Source organism: Saccopteryx bilineata, chromosome 3 (genome assembly GCF_036850765.1).
Source record: "Saccopteryx bilineata isolate mSacBil1 chromosome 3, mSacBil1_pri_phased_curated, whole genome shotgun sequence".
In the NCBI taxonomy this organism is placed as follows: Eukaryota; Metazoa; Chordata; class Mammalia; order Chiroptera; family Emballonuridae; genus Saccopteryx; species Saccopteryx bilineata.
The window spans coordinates 130,618,953-130,636,991 of NC_089492.1; the positions used below are offsets into that span (position 1 = coordinate 130,618,953).

The 18,039-nt window shown below is 43.1% G+C and overlaps 1 protein-coding gene across 5 annotated transcripts in view; it reads left to right on the plus strand.

The window, feature by feature from the left end:
• TET3 (tet methylcytosine dioxygenase 3) overlaps window positions 1-18,039 on the plus strand; it is a 121,576-nt gene that overhangs the window by 75,963 nt on the left and 27,574 nt on the right. For all 5 annotated transcript variants that reach the window (XM_066267410.1, XM_066267411.1, XM_066267412.1 and 2 more), the window contains 2 exons: window positions 7,632-7,722; window positions 14,590-14,683. In XM_066267410.1, the coding sequence (XP_066123507.1) occupies window positions 7,632-7,722; window positions 14,590-14,683 (185 nt within the window). The remainder of the gene's footprint in view (window positions 1-7,631; window positions 7,723-14,589; window positions 14,684-18,039) is intronic.

An 18,039-nucleotide genomic window follows, 5' to 3' on the forward strand; every position in this document is an offset into this window, starting at 1 on the left:
GGCTCCTTGGCCTCTGCCCCAGGTGCTAGAGTGGCTCTGGTCACGACAGAGTGACGCCCTGGAGGGGCAGAGCATCGCCCCCTGGTGGGCAGAGCGTAGCCCCTGGTGGGCGTGCCGGGTGGATCCCGGTCGGGCGCATGCGGGAGTCTGTCTGACTGTCTCTCCCCGTTTCCAGCTTCAGAAAAATACAAAAAAAAAAAAATACACATATAGGAAGATATGTAAATCTTAAATGTACAGCTCAATATGATTTTACAAGAGACACATACTTGTGTATCCCCATGTAGATCAAGAAACAACTTTCCCAGACCCTCAGAAGTTCTCTCAGGCCCCACCCAGTCATAGCCTCCATCCCTCAAGCAAATGATGGCCTGCAGAGCAAATCTGGCCCATAACTGTGAGCTAAAAATGATTATTATGGCCCTGGCCGGTTGGCTAAGCGGTAGAGCGTCGGCCTGGCGTGCGGGGGACCCGGGTTCGATTCCCGGCCAGGACACACAGGAGAAGTGCCCATTTGCTTCTCCACCACCCCCCCCTCCTTCCTCTCTGTCTCTCTCTTCCCCTCCCGCAGCCAAGGCTCCATTGGAGCAAAGATGGCCCGGGCGCTGGGGATGGCTCCTTGGCCTCTGCCCCAGGCGCTAGAGTGGCTCTGGTCGCAGCACAGCGACGCCCCGGAGGGGCAGAGCGTCGCCCCTGGTGGGCGTGCCAGGTGGATCCCGGTCGGGCACATGCGGGAGTCTGTCTGTCTCTCCTCCGTTTCCAGCTTAAGGAAAAAAAAAAAAAAGATTATTACATTTTTTTAATGGTTAAAAAATCAAAAGAAAAATATCTCAAAATTCCTGAAAATTCTATGAAGTCTAAATTTTAGATTCCTTAAGTTTTAATGAAACATAGCCATGCTTATTTATGTCTTAATCTATGGCTGCTTTCACACTACATCAGCAAAGACGAAGAGTTGCTATAGACACTGTGCCCTGCAAAGCCTTAAATAGTTGCCATCTGGCCCAGAATGTAAAAAGTTTGCTGAACCTTGTCCTTAGGTAGCTATTCTAACTTCTAATATTGATTGGTTTTGCCTGTCCTTGAACTTCAGAGGTATGGAATCATATCTATATCTAGTTACATACATATGCTTTTATTCAATGTTGTGTATGCTTTTGTTCAATGTTGTGTATGCTTTTATTCAATGTTGTGTATGCTTTTGTTCAATGTTGTTTGCACAATATTCATAGATTCAACTATGTATAGCAGTGCCTGTACATTCATTCTCATTGCTGTATAGTATCCCATTTATGAATATACTATTCGTCCATTAAATAGTTTATAGTCCTTTGGATTATTTCCAGTTTGGGGCTCTAATGGATCATGCTGACTTAAGAGATTCTTATATGTGTTTCTTGGTACATGTATATACAGACATATTTCTGTAGGGTATATCTGAGTGGAACTTATGTGGTCAGCTTTCATAAGGACTAGTCATTTTTCAAAATGGTTATATCAGTTGGAATTCCTACTGGCAATGCTCCACATGCTCACCAGCAGGTGTTGTGAATAGTCTCTCTGCCATTGTGGTAAGTGAATAATCCCATCTAATTATGGCCTTAATTTATGTTCTCCTGATGACCAATGTGAGGTTCAGCAGCTTTTTGTATGTCTTCCTTTGTAGGGTACCTGTTCAAGCCACTTGCCCATTTCTCTCTTGTGTTTCTTTTTCTTATTGCTTGGTAAGTGTAATTTATTGTAGGTATGAATTCTTTGTTGGATATATGTATTGCAATTCTCAGAATATTGAGATTAAAAAGTTTGACCTAAGAATTCTATACCCAATAAAGTTGGGATTCTCATGTAAAGCCTTCATAAAAAAGCATTTCCAAATATGCAAGAACTCAGATTTTCTGGTGATGAATCAAATAAGTAGAAATTGGGGAAACTGGGGTATGAAGAGGTTAGCAGGGAAGACTAAGTGTATTCAAATATAAAGTCTAAATTTACACAGTTGTGATCATCTTTTTATAAAACAAAGGTAATATATCTACTTATACTATACCTGAAGCAAATTTATTTTTATATATCTATTTTATAATGGGGGGGCATATTTACAAGGATACCAACAAAAAAATAGGAGGTAAAGGAGAAAGTGGGAGAAATTATAAAGGTGTTAACTTCTATCTCTTCAAAAGTACCCCTAACATCACAAAACACATTCTGTAGATTTTCCAAATTTCTTGGAGGGACAGTAAAAAGAAAATATCAACTTTATAACAAAAAATAAGAAAGAGGCCCTGGTTGGTTGGCTCAGTGGTAGAGCGTCAGCCTGGTGTGTGGAAGTCCCGGGTTCAATTCCCAGCCAGGGCACACAGGAGAAGTGCCTATCTGCTTCTCCACCCTTTCCCCTCTTCTTTCTATCTCTTTCCCTCCCGCAGCCAAGGCTTCATTGGAGCAAAGTTGGCCCGGGTGCTGAGGATGGCTCCATGCCTCCACTTCAGGTGCTAGAATAGCTCTGGCTGCAACGGAGCAATGCCCCAGATGGGCAGAGCATTGTCCCCTGGTGGGCATGCCGGGTGGATCCTGGTTGGGCACATGTAGGAGTCTGTCTGACTGCCTCCCTGCTTCTAACTTTGGAAAAATACAAAAACAGACAAACAAAAACATAAAGATGTAAAACATAAAATGACAAAACACTATGCATGTTGCAATAAATGTAAGCAGGGTAAACTCCCACGTTGATTTAAGATTAATGGCATTAAACAGCACCAGGAAAGTTAATAAACCTTATTTCATTATGGGAAAACAAACATATTGGTCACCATTTCAGAGCATGCATATATAATACATATTATATATAATGAAGATATGTATAAAAATTAGGATAATTAGCCTGACTGGTGGTGGTGCAGTGAATAGAGTGTCAACCTGGGATGCTGAAGTCCCAGGTTTGAAACCTTGAAGTCGCCAGCTTGAATACAGGATCATGGGCTTGAGCATGGGATCATCGCCATGATTCCATGGTCACTGGCTTGAAGTCCAAGGTTGCTGGCTTGAGCAAGAGGTCACTGGCTCAGCTGGAGCCCCCATCAAGACACATATGCAAAGCAATCAATGAACAACTAAAGTGATGGAACTACAAGTTGACATTTCTCTCTCAAAAAAAAATTAAGATAATTAAATTTATAAATGTGTACTAGTTTTATAACTAAGCATACTTGTTAATAAATCCAGTTTCTTCCCATAGAATATCTTCTTTCTGATACAGACATATAATTAAGGAGAGGGATGTAATTAAACAAAAACAGTCCTCTGTAAGACTCCTTGGGCTGCCTTGTAAACTGCTAAAAGGGAGACAGCAACTTTGATTTTGTTTGGCACTTGAGGCTGTGTCGGGCCTGTGTGTTTTCACGGCCTTTCCCAGGGAAACCTAACCGTTCAGTTTCCAGGCTTGCTTGGTATGGGGTTTGTATACTTTCTTCCTAGCTACTGGGATGGGTGCATATGTGTGCATACATACTGATGTGTGTGATTGTGTACACTAACTTGCGTAGTATACATGCTGTACTGACTGTTTTCCCACTTAACCCTTTGAGTAGTGAGTTTTTTTCATGCTTGCTGACCCCTGGGAGTGAGTTTTTGTTCAAAAAATGAAATTAGTTCCAGTTGCAGTTTTATTAACTTAAAATCATGTTTGATAACCAGTTTATGGAAACAAGAAGAACATTTGCCTTTTTTAATGTTGCCTTACACATTTTTAAAATAAATTGATCGTACTCTGGATGATCAAGAGGCACAAGGACGTACGTGAACGTTCGTACTACTCTAAAGGTTAAAACTTGGAGGTCTTTTTTTTTTTTTCACTAGATCTGGAGCTGCCTAATTCCTTTTGATAGCTCTTAGCATTTTATTATATGGATGTGCCATACTGTACTTATAACACATAATATAATATATTATGATAGACATTTAGATTTCTGATAGTGTCATTACAAATAATGCAATGAATAGTCAAGTGCCTATTTACATGTGCCTATTTTGCACATGTAAATGTATATCCAAATTCCTAGAATTTTGACATTCTTTGAAATTGCTGAGTCAAATGGATTGGGTGGTTGTACTTTTAATATATCACTAAACTGTTTTCTGTACTGCTTGCTTTCCTACACCCTCACCAACACAGGAACTTGTCAGACTTTGATGTGATTCATATGAAAGGTAAAACAGGCATACCTGTACATGTTTGAGCCATTTTCATTTTCTTTTCAAAGAACCATTTTTATCCTTTTTTCATGTTTCTATTGTTACTGATTATTTTACTATAGGAGGCAGTTAGCCTTTTGTCTGGTGTGAGTTTCAGATTATTTCTTCCCAATGTGGTGTTGGCTTTTGGCTTGATTTTTGGTAGTAAGTACTATAACTATACAGTTTTCTTTAGTTAAATCTATCAGGATTTTTTGTGTATGCATGTGGCTTCTGAATTTCATTTCATACATAGAAATCTTACCACTTACATGATTATTAAAACTCTTCCATTGTTTTTCTTCCAGAATTTGTATATTTGAATTTTTTTAATTGAAGTTTTCAACCTTTTAGAATATATTTTGGGATAAGTATTAAGTATGGGTCAAACTTTTCCACCCAGCCAGATGATAAACTTTTTAAGGCCCAGTCAGTTATTATCCTGTCTTGTTTCTCCTATAAAGTTGAGCGTATGTTCTACATAGAATAGGTATAACATTTTTTTTTACATTTTAAAAATTATGAATTCCATATACTATATAGGAAAATACACAAAACATTCATATGTTGTTTAATGAAAATATACAAAATGAACACCTGTGTAACCACCACCTAGACCAAGAAATGGGCCCTTTCCAGTTTCCCAGACATCCCCTGCATATACTTCCAATCCCATTTCCTTCCTATCCCTCAGAGGTAACCACTCTTGACTTGTGACAATGATTTCCTTTATCTTATGGTTGAACTATATGAAATTGCCTTTTTTTATAGCTAAAAGATTGTTGAATATCTGCAATTTGATATTTCAACCTAGTAATTTCACCACCTGTGGATCTCTAAACAGGATAGGTGAGTTGATCCTGGTTTTGAATGTTACTCCAGTGGAATTTTACTCTGTTTGTCCTGTGCTGCTTTCGCTCACTCTGGTGTAGTTTCCAACCATGTTGTTGCAAGTTGTCAGTTCTCACAGCTGGATGGATGCCAGTACCTGACTCTGCTGCACCGCATGTATCCTTCCACTGCTGCTGGACTCTGGGTTGTTCCCAGTGTTGACTACTGCAAAGAATGTTGCTGTGAAAATCCTTATGTTTTGATGCATGTGGTTACCATTTCCTCTAGGACGGGATCAGCAAGTTAGGGCCCCCTGCATAGTTTTTGCTTTTGTTTGGTTTTTAACTTTTTATTTTGAAATAGCTTTATATTTATAGAAGAATTACAAAGTTGGTACAGAAAGTTCCTGTATCCATTTTACCCAGCTTTCCCTAATATAAATATCTTACATAATTACATTTAAAACTCAATTTTTCCACTACTGTTTCTTTTCTGTTCTGGGACCCAGTGCAGGATACCACATTGCATTTAGTTGTCATGTCTCATTGGACGTGAAACAAACTTTCCAAATGCAGTGCAGTATTTGCATAAACTTCTTTTTCTTTCTAGGCTCATAGGATCCCATCAAAACACTGTTTTCCAGAGTTACTATTACATAGTCTTTTGGGTCTCATTTCTTTTACTTAGAGAAATTTATTTAAAATTTATTCATGTTGTTGTTGCGTGAATCAATAGTTTCTTCCTTTAAAAAAAATTTTTTTTTTGGTATTTTTCTGAAGTTGGAAACAGGGAGGCAGTCAGACAGACTCCCACATGCGCCCGACCGGGATCCACCCAGCATGCCCACCAGGGTGCGATGCTCTGCCCATCTGGGGCGTTGCTCTGTCGCAACCAGAGCCACTCTAGCGCCTGAGGCAGAGGCCATGGAGCCATCCTCAGCGCCCGGGCCAGCTTTGCTCCAGTGGAGCCCTGGCTGCAGGAGGGAAAGAGAGAGAGAGAGAGGAAGGAGAGGGGGAGGGGTGGAGAAGCAGATGGGCACTTCTCCTGTGTGCCCTGGCCAGGAATCGAACCTGGAACTCCTGCACGCCAGGCCGATGCTCTACCACTGAGCAAACCGGCCAGGGCCCCTTTTAAAAAAATTTTAATGAACTTTACATAACATGAAATTAATCATTTTAAAGTGAACAATTCAGTGGGATTTAGTACATTCACAATGTTGTGCAGCCACCACCTGTCTCATTTCAAAACATTTTCATCACTCCAAAATAAAACCCCATTAAGCATTTACTTCCCATTTCTCCCCCCTTCCAGCCTCTAGCATCCACCAATCTGCTTTCTGTCTATGGATTTCCTTATTCTGGATATTTTGTATGCATAGGATCATACGATCTGATATTTTGTGTCTGGCTTCTTTCACTCAGCATAATGTTTTTGAGGCTCATCCACATTGTAGCATGAATCAGTACTTCTTCATTCCTTTCTTTATAAAATTGTGGCAATGCTTGACCAGGTAGTGGCACAGTGGGCTCACCAGCTTGAGTGCAGAGTCATAAAAGTGACTTCATGGTCACTGGCTTGAGCCCAAGGTTGCTGGCTTGAGCAAGGGGTCACTGGCTCAGCTGGAGGCCCCCTGTCAAGGCACATATGAGAAGCAATCAATGAACGACTGAAGTGCCACAAGGACGAGTGGGTGCTTCTCATCTCCCTTCCTGTGTGTCTGTCCCTGTCTGCCCCCCAACTAAAATAAAATAAAATTGTGGCAAAATATACATAAGAGAATTTGCTGTTTTCACCATTTTTAAGTATATGGTTTAGTGGCATTAATTACAGTCACAGTGTTTTGGAACCATCACTACTATCTATTTCCAAACCTTTTCATCACCCTAAACAGAAACTCTGTACCTGTTAAGTAATAACTCCCCTTTCCCTACTCCTCCCAGCCCCGATAACCTCTGTTTTTTACTATTAGATATTTCACATAAGTGAAATCATGCAATAGTTGTCCTTTTGTGCCTAGCTTATTTCACTTAGCATAATGTTTTCAAGGTTCATCTATATTTAGCAGGTGACAGACTTCATTCCTTTTTCTGATAGGATGATATTTTGTGACTAGACTACATTTTATTCATCTGTTGGTAGACATTTGTGTTGTTTTCACCTTTGGCTGTTGTGAACAATGCAGCTGTGAATGTGGGCATACAGATAGTGTTGAGTCCTTGTTTTCCGTACATTTGGGTGGACACCTGGAGCAGAGTGGTTGGCCGACCCCTGGTTTAGAATACGTATGATGATAAACTAAATTCCAGTGTGGTTGGACCAGTCTTGATAACACATAGTTTTGTTGTATTTAAATTTTTTTGCCAATTTGGCCCATGTGTAATGGTATTTCATTGTGATTTTGATTTGTATTTCCTGATTTCTTATGGGGTTGGACACATTGTCACATGTTTGTAAGCCGTTTGAATTTCTTGTTGTGTAATGTGCCCATTAATTTTTCTATTGGCGGTCTGCCTTTCCAAATGAATGTTGATGAATTGGTGTCTCCAATTAATGTCTACTCTGTGTTTCTGCAGAACAAATAGTGGAGAAAGATGAAGGTCCGTATTATACTCACCTGGGATCTGGCCCCACGGTAGCCTCTATCCGGGAACTCATGGAGGAGCGGTGAGTGATGCGCTAATGTCCAAGGAGAAATGGGCAAGTTGTTCATGGAATATGGATTTTAAGCACCCCGTCTTTCATTGCCTGTGCTAGACAACATACTGAAAGGAGGAGTGACATTCAGATTGTGGAAGGTTGCGTGTAGATTCTCACCCCTGTAGCTTCTTTCTATCTGTAGGTCTGCCCTCCATCGATCTTCCTTCCTCTTTCCTTCTCTCTTTCTTGAACTATTTTTTTATCGAAGAAATATGGTTAAATGGTTCTGTGTCCTATAGACTTTCCCGTGGTCTGAATTTTGCTGCTAGCTCTCCTGTGGCATGTTTAGTGTGGTCTTCTGCCCTGTGTCCCGTAAAATGTCTCAAGGCTTGATCAGAATCAGATTTTTCCTCTCGTTTATTTTTTTTTCAAAATTTCTTTATAGGTGATATTTTATACCTCAACTAGGAGGAATGTACTGTCTCATCTTTGGCCAGTGGTTGCCTTCTGAGTCCTTTCAACATGATCCTAGGAGTCTTGAATAGCTTTCTTGGTTTCTTTTGTGACAGGAGGCTCTGGCTTCACATTGTACATTTGTCCAGGAAGTCCTGGCTCCTTCTTTTGAGGGAAAAAGAATTTAGAAAGCAGACTCTGGATACTGGATATGCTCATTGCCACTGGGTTGCTTGCTCATTGTTTCTAGATCATTTCAGTAGAAAGAGCTAAGATGTGTGTGTAGGTTTTTTATTTTTGCCATTGTTTTGTGATTAAATATATCGTGAGTTTTTATTGACACTTCCAATTTGAACTCAAGCGTATAGGGTTTCTACTTAATAGCTCTCTTTTGGTTTTTAAGCAGTTTGTGTAGATAGAGACTTTAAAATCTGTGTATGTGTCCACAGCATTTGTTAAATGCTGTGAATTCCAGTATATGGAGAGGTAAAAAGCTTGGTGATTGGGAGCCTGTGGGTACTGGAGCTAGACTGAGGTCTAGTCAGTCCTTGTCCCGCCACTTACTGCTGAGTCACTCAAACTCTGTGACTCAGTTTTCTTTTCTGCAAGATGGAGATGATGGTAGAAGAGCACACACCATAGGAGAGTTGTAAGGACAATCTAAACTGGTTTTATGTAAAAACACTTAGTGTTTATTAGTAAGTACCAAATGCAGAGTCTATCTCATAAACACATGGACTGACTGCATTTTTTTCTTAACAAGAATTAGTATTTTAATAGCAAAAGTGAAGATTATGTAGACATAAACATGTTAGTTCATACATATACATACATGTGTGGAAGGCTGAGTTGACTCCCAAGTTTCTACAAATTTGGGAATCAGACTTTGTCTGACCAGGAGAGCCAGACTAATCCTGTCATTACGATAGCAGGGAACATGATTTTGAGCTGAATAACTCAGAGCATCTGTGAGTGAATAAAAGGTAAGATGGATGGAGGATAGTGATCTGCTGTGATCATTTTTAATTATCCTGTCCTGTCTGTAAACATTTATATTCAAAGTAGCCTATCAGAAAAGCAGTTGATCAAGGACCCAATCTGTAAATTCAAGTCTAACTGAAAGGGCACTGCTGAGTCTAGGAGAATAACACAGACTTAAGATGGGGTGTGTTGCACATGCATGCCTGTGTGTATTGCAGCTTCAAGGTTGGGAGGTGTATTGTACATCCACATGTGTGTGTGTTGCAGCTTCAAGGTTGGGAGGGGCGCCATTTTGGCCATTGATTTTTGTAAGGAATCCTTACACTAATGTTTGCAGGTTGAAGGTTGTCGGGGAGTCAAATGTACAAGTTGGATCTGGGACAGTTTTTGTGTGTGTGTTTCTTAGTCACAATTTTATGAGATTTCTACTGTAGATAGCACTCTAAATAACTTTTAGTTATAGAAGACTGTGTTTTGAAACAAGGGTTAAAACATAGTGATAAAGTTGATAGTGATAAAGTCTTTTTTTCCTTCCTTATTGCTTTAAAAATAACACCTCACTGACCCAATGGAGAAATTCCTCTCAAGACCAGGAATACTTGTGTTTTCCCTCAGCAGCTGGTTTATTTTTATCCTGAGGACCTTGTAGATCATGTAACAGGTTGTGTTTGCATCTTTCTGTTGGCTGCTCGTACACTTAGAACCAGCTTTGTGTACCCCCATTAGGAGGAACATAATTTTCTCATCTTTGGTCCATGGGACCTATTCTGATTCACTCCTGAGTCCTTCTGACAGGATCCGAAGCAGTCATCATTAGCTTCCTTGATTTCTCACATGATGGGATGTTCTGGGCTCATCTCAAAAATACATACAAGACTCCAGTCTTTGTTTTCTGTACCAACATCATGTCTCTGTGTTCCCACCTTCACCCTAAACCCATCACCTGTTGTTTCTGTCATATAGACTTCTCTTTAAGTTCCTTTTGGAACAAGAAGGAGAATGAACAATTGATAGAAATAACCTGGCTGGGGGTCTGGTTGCTGACTGGTTCAGGCCGTTTCTTTCCCTAGACCTCCCCCCTTTCTCTTCAGGACCACTCTACTGCCTGGGGTTGGCCAAAAGGCAACTAAAATCCAGGAGACATTGGTGCTTTTAGCTAACCTGGTAAAGATGTGGGAGGAGGGGGAGTCCAAAGGGAATCCTAAAATATCCCAATTTATTATGCGTTCCTCCTGGTTACCCAGCTCCTCGTTGTCGATGATGACTGTAATCAGTTCAGACACATTTCTGAGAAAGCTGTGTTGCACAAAGCCATGTGGCCTCTGGGTGGAAGGAGGTTCTCTGCAGACTAGGAGTTTGTTAAAGGTTCATTTTGAAATTGAAGAGCCAGCACTATTCCTCTGAGTTTTGGGGAGCCTATCTCATTGCTATGTGGTAGAGGTAACCCTGAAGAAGCACCACTTTAGGATAGTGGTTCTCAGACTAGAGTGTGTTTCTGTCTCCTGGGGGGCTTATGGAAGCCCAGATCATGGGGCCCCAGCCCCGAGTCCTTAACCTAGCACCCTGGTCGGCAAACTGTGGCTCGCGAGCCACATCCGGCTCTTTGACCCCTTGAGTGTGCTCTTCCACAAAATACCACGTGCGGGCACTACCTCAAAAAGGGATGTACCTACCTATATAAAGTTTAAAAAATTTAGCTCTCAAAAGAAATTTCAATCGTTGTACTGTTGATATTTGGCTCTGTTGACTAATGACTTTGCCGACCACTGACAGGTCTATAACCCCAGTCCGCATTCCTCCCAGGTTTCTAGGTGATGCTGGTCCTGGCATCACCCTTTAAGAACTACTGGCTAGGATGATCAGGTTACCCTTGGGAATAAGATTTCAGCCTGTTCTTTCAGACTTAGTTTAGGGTTTACGAATTCATCTATATTCTAAACAGGTCTATTTATGACAAGCCAGAAAGTAAGACATTTAAGAAAAAAAGAATTAGGCCTGGCCAGTTGGCTCAGTGGTGGAGCGTTGGCCTAGTGTGTGGAAGTCCCAAGTTCAATTCCTGGTCAGGGCACACAGGAGAAGCGACCATCTGTTTCCCCACCCTTCCCCCTCCCCCTTCTCTCTCACTTCCTCTCCCACAGCCATGGCTTGAATGGTTTAAGTAAGTTGGCCCCCGGCACTAAGGATGGCTCCATGGCCTCACCTCAGGCACTGAAATAGCTCAGTTGCCAAGCAACAGAGCAGCAGCCCCAGATGGGCAGAGCGTCACCCTTTAGGGTGGCTTGGAGCATATGTGGGAGTCTGTCTCTCTGCCTCCCTGCCTCTCACTTAATTTAAAAAAAATTAAATCTAGGATTGGTTGATTTAATTTGACAATGTCTTTAAACATTGAGACAGTTTTGGTTTTTTATTTTAAAAAATGTCTAGCTGGTCTTTCAGTGTTTGGCCCTTGTACTTGCTCTGGAATATGCAGTTTACTGTAGGAAGCATTTCTTGCAAGGTTGGGATGGTGGGGAAGGTCCTCGTCAGAAAGCCTGGATCCATGTCCTTGGATCACCCTCTTGTGGGGAACATGATATGCTGTCTGTTGCGGTGAGAGCAGTATGGTCACCTCCGGCTGCTCTTCCCACAGTGACCCCAGCACACCCGAGTGCCCGGCCTCTGCCCTTATGGGCTGCTTCCTGAAAAATCTTGTTGAATTGAAAGTTTTCAGGGACCCAGACAAAAGCAGCGCTATCTGGTTTCATCCTCTTGAGCCAGACCACACTGTGTGAACTCCCCAGAGAGCTGTCTGCAAGCACATTATATATGGGACTAACATAGCCTTAAAATTTTAATGTAATTATCACAAACACTTTTTACCTCTTCACTGAGACCTTGAGTGAAATAGAGAACTCAGAGAAACCATAGGTCAGCGTTTTAAAAATTATTCTTTTTTCCAATTACAAAAATAAAACATGTCTATAAAAGGCCTTTTAAAAAAAGTTTAGAGTGAATAAGGCTAACAATGCATCTTCCTAGAAGAAACTTTTTTTAAAAATGCTTACCTTTTTTTTTTTTTTAAGCATAAGAGATAGACAAAGAGAGGGACAGATAGGGACAGACAGGCAGGAAGGGAGAGAGATGAGAAGCAGCAAGTCTTCGTTGTGACACCTTAGTTGTTCATTGATTGCTTTCTCATATGTGCCTTGACTGGGGGGCTACAGCACAGCAAGTGACCCCTTGCTCAAGCCAGTGACCTTGGGCTCATGCCAGTGACTTTCAAGCCAGAGACCTTTTGGCTCAAGCCAGTGACCATGGGGTCATGTCTATGATCCCACACTCAAGCCAGCAAACCCATGCTCAAGCTGGATGAGCCGGTGTTAAGCCAGCGACCTTGGGGTTTCGAACCTGGGTCCTCGCTTCCCAGTCCAGTGCTCTATCCACTGCGCCACCACCTGGTCAGGCAAAAAGTACTTACCTGTCAAATTTTTCTAAGCATCTACAAAGGTATACATATGGATATAAAGACATTTTGAACCAAATGGAATCAATCATACTAAACCTACTATTTGCAGCTGCTTCTCCTCCTTTAATTTATTTCGTGTCAGTATATATAATTCTGTCAAATCCTTTAGATGGCTACATAGTTTTCCATTGTATAGAAAATTATTATATTTTATTTAGCCAGTCCTATGCTGGACACTTAAGTTGTTTCTGATTTTGCTATTGTTGATGCAACAATGAATATCTTATTTCTAAATCTTGGCATATTTGCAGTTATTTCTGAGGTAGAAATTTCTAGAAGTAGAGTATGGGAGATAGAGCATATGTATTATTGTATATATATGTTAACAACATGTATAATTGTAATAGCTGTAACAACCCTCTATGAAGTAATATGTTAGAATAGTATGCTGGAATCACTATGGAAATCCAAGGATAGTTTGAGTTAGAAAGTCTGTTTAAATGCATACCATGTTAATTGACCAAAGGAGAAAAACTACTCAGTTATCTCTCTCCTTAGATACTAAAAATTTATTTGATAAAAGTAATTCTTTTTTTTAACATTAAAAAAATTTTTTTTAATTTATTGGAGTGACATTGGTTAATAAAATTATGCAGGTTTCATGTGCACAGTTCTATAGTACATCATCTGTGCCCTGTGCAGATAGATGTGTGTTCACCACCCCAAGTAAGTCTCCCCCATCACTATCTCTCCCCCCTCCACTCCACCTCCTCCTCTCCCTGCCCCCAAAAGTAATCAACTCTTGATTTAAAATCCTTAGAACAGGATACCCTTTCAAAGTAAGGAACTCTCTGTCTCTATCCCAAAATCAGTGAGCTTCATGCTCAGTGATGAGTAGTTGGGAACATGTCTGGTAAAGTCAAGAAATAAGTGAAGATGCCCACTAGCATGTCGGAAGCACTAGCCAGTAGAGACGGAAGGCTGAAATAGAGGCATAAAAAGTGGAAAGGAGGAGGCAGCAAACGACGACTCTTTGCAGGTGCTGTGATACTGTTCCTGAAACTAAAAAGCTATTAAAAATAAGACAATTCAGTAAGATGGTTGCTTACATTATTAAGAATAATGAATGTTTATTGGACTCTTCCCTCATGCCAGAAACTTCAAAGCACTATAAATAATGCACTCTATGTGAATTGCCTCGTGTGGTCTCTTTACAAACCTAGGAGAAAGAAATCATTTTTATCTTCATTTTAGAGATGGGGAAACTGAGGTTTGGAGAAGTTCAGTCATTTGGCCCCCAGTCCTTGTAGGAAGAAAGTGCCGGGCTGGCACTCAAGCCAGTCTGTCTGGCCTCCAGACTGCACTTAGAGCGTCTTTACCCTCAGGTAGTTGTGTGGCCTTGAGCAGGTCAGTTCAGCTCTGGGGTCCATAGTTTCATCACCTCTGAAGGTGCTTTGGTTAACTTGGTGGTCTCAGAATCCCTGAGCATGTGCACATGTGTACATGTGTGTGGGACAGGGCAGAAGTGTGTGAGGGAACCAGACGTGTTTCCTGTCTGGGGGGACCTCAGAGCTGGTTTGTGCTTTGTAGGGTCACTTCTCCCTGGCCCCAGCTCTCCTCGTCGTGTTCACATGACAGCTGGGGATTGTTGAGAGAGAACAGTAAATGTTTCCATATTTATTTTCTTTTGTTTATTGAATTTATAAATGGCTAGCTAGCTCTTGGGGTGACTCGGCTAATAGGACTCGACACAAACGCCTACGTTTGGCCTCCTTCTGGGAGGCTCAGAGACAATCATCAGGGACATTCTGCTTCTCCGTGGGCCAGAGCCGGGCCAGATGGGCCAGAGGTCCTGGGAACCTGGACGTAGCCTCCGTCCTCACGGCTCTCGGCACACTCTCTCTTTCTTCTCCATTGCCCCACAGTAATGAGACACCCGTTGAGGCTTGCCTGCTACTGTAAGTTCTCTCCTCTGGGCTCCTCGGAGCTAATGGTGCTTCTGTCTTCCTCTCCAGATATGGAGAGAAGGGGAAAGCCATCCGGATCGAGAAGGTCATCTACACCGGGAAAGAGGGGAAGAGCTCCCGCGGCTGCCCCATCGCAAAGTGGGTGAGTGTTGTGACCCCACGGCCAAGGCTGTGCCTCACTCTGCTGGGCTGGGGCGTGTAGAGGAAGCAGACACGTTTACTGTCCAAGGAACCTTGGTGCTGGCACCTGGTGCTTGGTTAGGGTCCTTTCCCCCCAGCCTCGGCTCTTTGTCCTCCATTTGTTTAAATGCCAGCCCCCAGCACCCTGGGCTGGCCTCATTGCTGCTCTGGTCATTTACGTGGCTCATTCCAGTCCCTTGTTCGAGGCTGTAGGGACAAGAGAAGGGGAAGCTGGAGAAGGAGTCTTAGCCCAGCCTGAGCAGCACTGTGGCCACCTCTTTGACTCCTCTGCCCCTGCTGTGTGTGCGCAGAGCTGCTGGAGTTTCTCCTGTTTGGAATGGGCTAGGTTAGTCAGGGTCAGGGACAGCCTTGTCCCTGTCTTGCTTCTGAGCCACTGTTTCCTGTAAGGCAGCCTGAATGTCTCAGCAGGTAGATGTTGGTGACTTAGACCCCACCTTCACTCAAACAAAGTTTTCTGACCTTGTGCTTACAGTCCACAAAGAGATTTCTAGAACCACCGCAGAATGAGTGCCTGGGAACAGCGGCACGTCGTCGGTGGCTCTGAGCTCAGCCCTGTGCTGGTGCGCGGTAGGGGGATACACAGGGGAAATCGAAGGCTCTGCCCTTAGTTTCCAGCTGCTTATGGTATCAGTACACATAAAGTCACAGAGATGTGGATAATCGAGGCCTGACTTTGAGAGGCAGGCTTGGTGCTCTAGAGTTCAGGGACAGGGACACAAGAGGAACATCAGGCTAGGTTTCCCAGAGACTGTGGCCATGTGTAGGGCCGTGAATACAGGGTCAGACTAGGCGGGCCTAGGAGAAGGTAGAAGCATTCCTGGTGAGGAGAGTCATGTGGGTGAAGACAGACAGGCTGAGTGAACACACCTGGTGCACTTGAATGAAGGACAGTGGTAAATTACCTTTGTCAGCCTGTGTCCATCTGTGTGCCTGCCTGTCCTTATCTGGTATCTACCCTATGCCTTTGCACTTTTGTATTTAATGAAAATAGTAAGTCTGAACTTGAACTGCCCCATATCTATTTGTAGACATTTTCAGTCAGTATTACAGAATTATTTACAGTGGAAGAACCTGGAACTGTTTAAGTCATTCATAGGTGTGAAGAAGTGTGTTGTTCCCACCCTAGTGAAAGTTGGTTGTAGTTGGTTGTGTGTCTTTCTGTGGCTGATTGGGGAAGTGACTTCTGCCTGCTAATTCTTGCAGCCCTTGGAATTCCAAAGTCTTGGGTAGGAAACTGAAGATCCTTGGGGCACAGGTAGAATTAAAGACTGTTCCAGCTTCAGAAATAGCAGGTATCTTAAGGAAGAGACACAGCCGGCTGTGTGGGTGGCACTGAGGAAGAGTATGCATTTCCAGCCCTGGTGACCCCATGGTGGAGAGGTAGCACCTGACTGGGGCTGTGTGTCCCTGCTGAGGGCTGGGGAGAGCACAGTGACCTGAGCAGGGAAGGAGGGAGGTGCCAGGTGAGGTGATCACTTCCTGGGGCCATGAGAGGAGAGTAGAATGATGGAGGAAGAGGAATGGGTCGGCAGTGTGGTGGTCCTTCGGGGTCCGTGGACAGAGCCCAGTATAGAGCCTACAGAGCACTGTGAACTTGAAGTTTTGCCGAAGGATGGAACAGCTTGTGGGTGACATTGCCGAGCCCTGGGTGGGTGATGCTAGCTTTGAAATAAAAGTCCAGATAGTAGGAAATGCACAGTGACAGTGTTCTCAGAGGCGGGGAAATTCCTGTATCTGATGAGAAAGGAAATATGATGAAAATGTATTTTTTAATTTATTTATTCATTTTAGAGAGGAGAGGGAGAGACAGAGAGGGAGGGAGAGAGAGAGGAGAGACAGAGAGAAGGGGGGGAGGAACTGGAAGCATCAACTCCCATATGTGCCTTGACCAGGCAAGCCCAGGGTTTCAAACCGGCGACCTCAGCATTTCCAGGTCGATGCTTTATCCACTGTGCCACCACAGGTCAGGCGAAAATGTATTTTTTTTATAAGAGCAAGTGGTTTATATAGATCGTAGAACTCTTCCAGTGACAAGAAAATGGAAGTACTGATAGAGTGAGTGTGTGTTTTCTAGCCATCACCCCCAGTGGAGTGGACTTTTCTGTGTTTTACCTACACGGCCACCAAACACTATGTATTTTGGTGGGTATGACTCATCTAAGGAGTTCCACCTCGTTGGAAGTTGGAGAGGTGGCAGTTGTTCCTTTCCCTGCATCCCTGGGGAAGTGACCCACAAATGCCAAGATTATTCTTGGTGGCAGAGTGGTGTCAGGCGAGTAGCAGTGTCCAGCTATCTTTGATGGACAGTGCCTCCTGTTGGTCTCCTACCCTGCCTGGTTCCATGTCTAGAGCCGGGTTTTTCTTTTCCAATCAGGGTTTGTGTCTCTGTTTGCAGCCTGTACTCCCAACCAGTACCTTCAGCTAAAAACCTCAGACGGTAACTAAGGGCCTCACCAAATGTTACTCTCCTACCTTGGAAAGTGTGATTGAACAATACTTGTGCCTGACAAGTTCTAGATGTGACTTGCCAGGATCTTGGGGGACAGAGTTGAGGCATATCATGAGTGCCTAGCAAATGTGTGTTAAGAAATCAGAAGGATGACGCAGAGAGCTGCTGGTAATCTCTGATTTTGAGGTGGCCTCTACAAACTGGAAGTCACTGAGCATGGGAGTCAGAGTGTGACCCAGATAGCATTCCTAAGGCCAGAATACACAGAGGCGCACAGAAGCATAATGCTGCAAACAGCAAAAATGGCTTTCGGTAGAAGAGCCGTGAAGATACTGATTGGGCCAGCCTGTAAGGATAACGGCTCAGAAGGCAGGTGTCTGAAGGCCCTTCCGGGGCATGGTGGAATGGATTTGCTGGGAGCCCTGGGGGCTGAAACTAAATACCAAGGGGTATTTAGTGGATAGATTGGGGTTTCTGTTGAGTGCTGTGTTACCCTCGGTTTAGAGCTCATGGGATTCCTGCCCAGGATCTGAGTGAGATGTTTGTGATTCTGTGACGGCATGTGACCTGTTGGTGTTGCCATGCTAAGGTGTCGCTGTGTTCATACCTGCCATTGGCCTTGGCTCTTGCACTTTGTGCATTTCATTCTGCGGGGTTCCTTCATAGAGTGGGGGAAGGGAGCTCCTCTTTATTTTCTTGAGTATACCGCTAGGCCTGGGAAGGTGTGGCCACAGAGTGTCCGCGTGCACCTAGTGACATATGTGTGTTTGCCACGCGAGAAACCAGAAAGGTGTGACTTGATCACAGCTTGACAAGTCACGTGTCTCTTTGAGTGCTCTGAATGCATG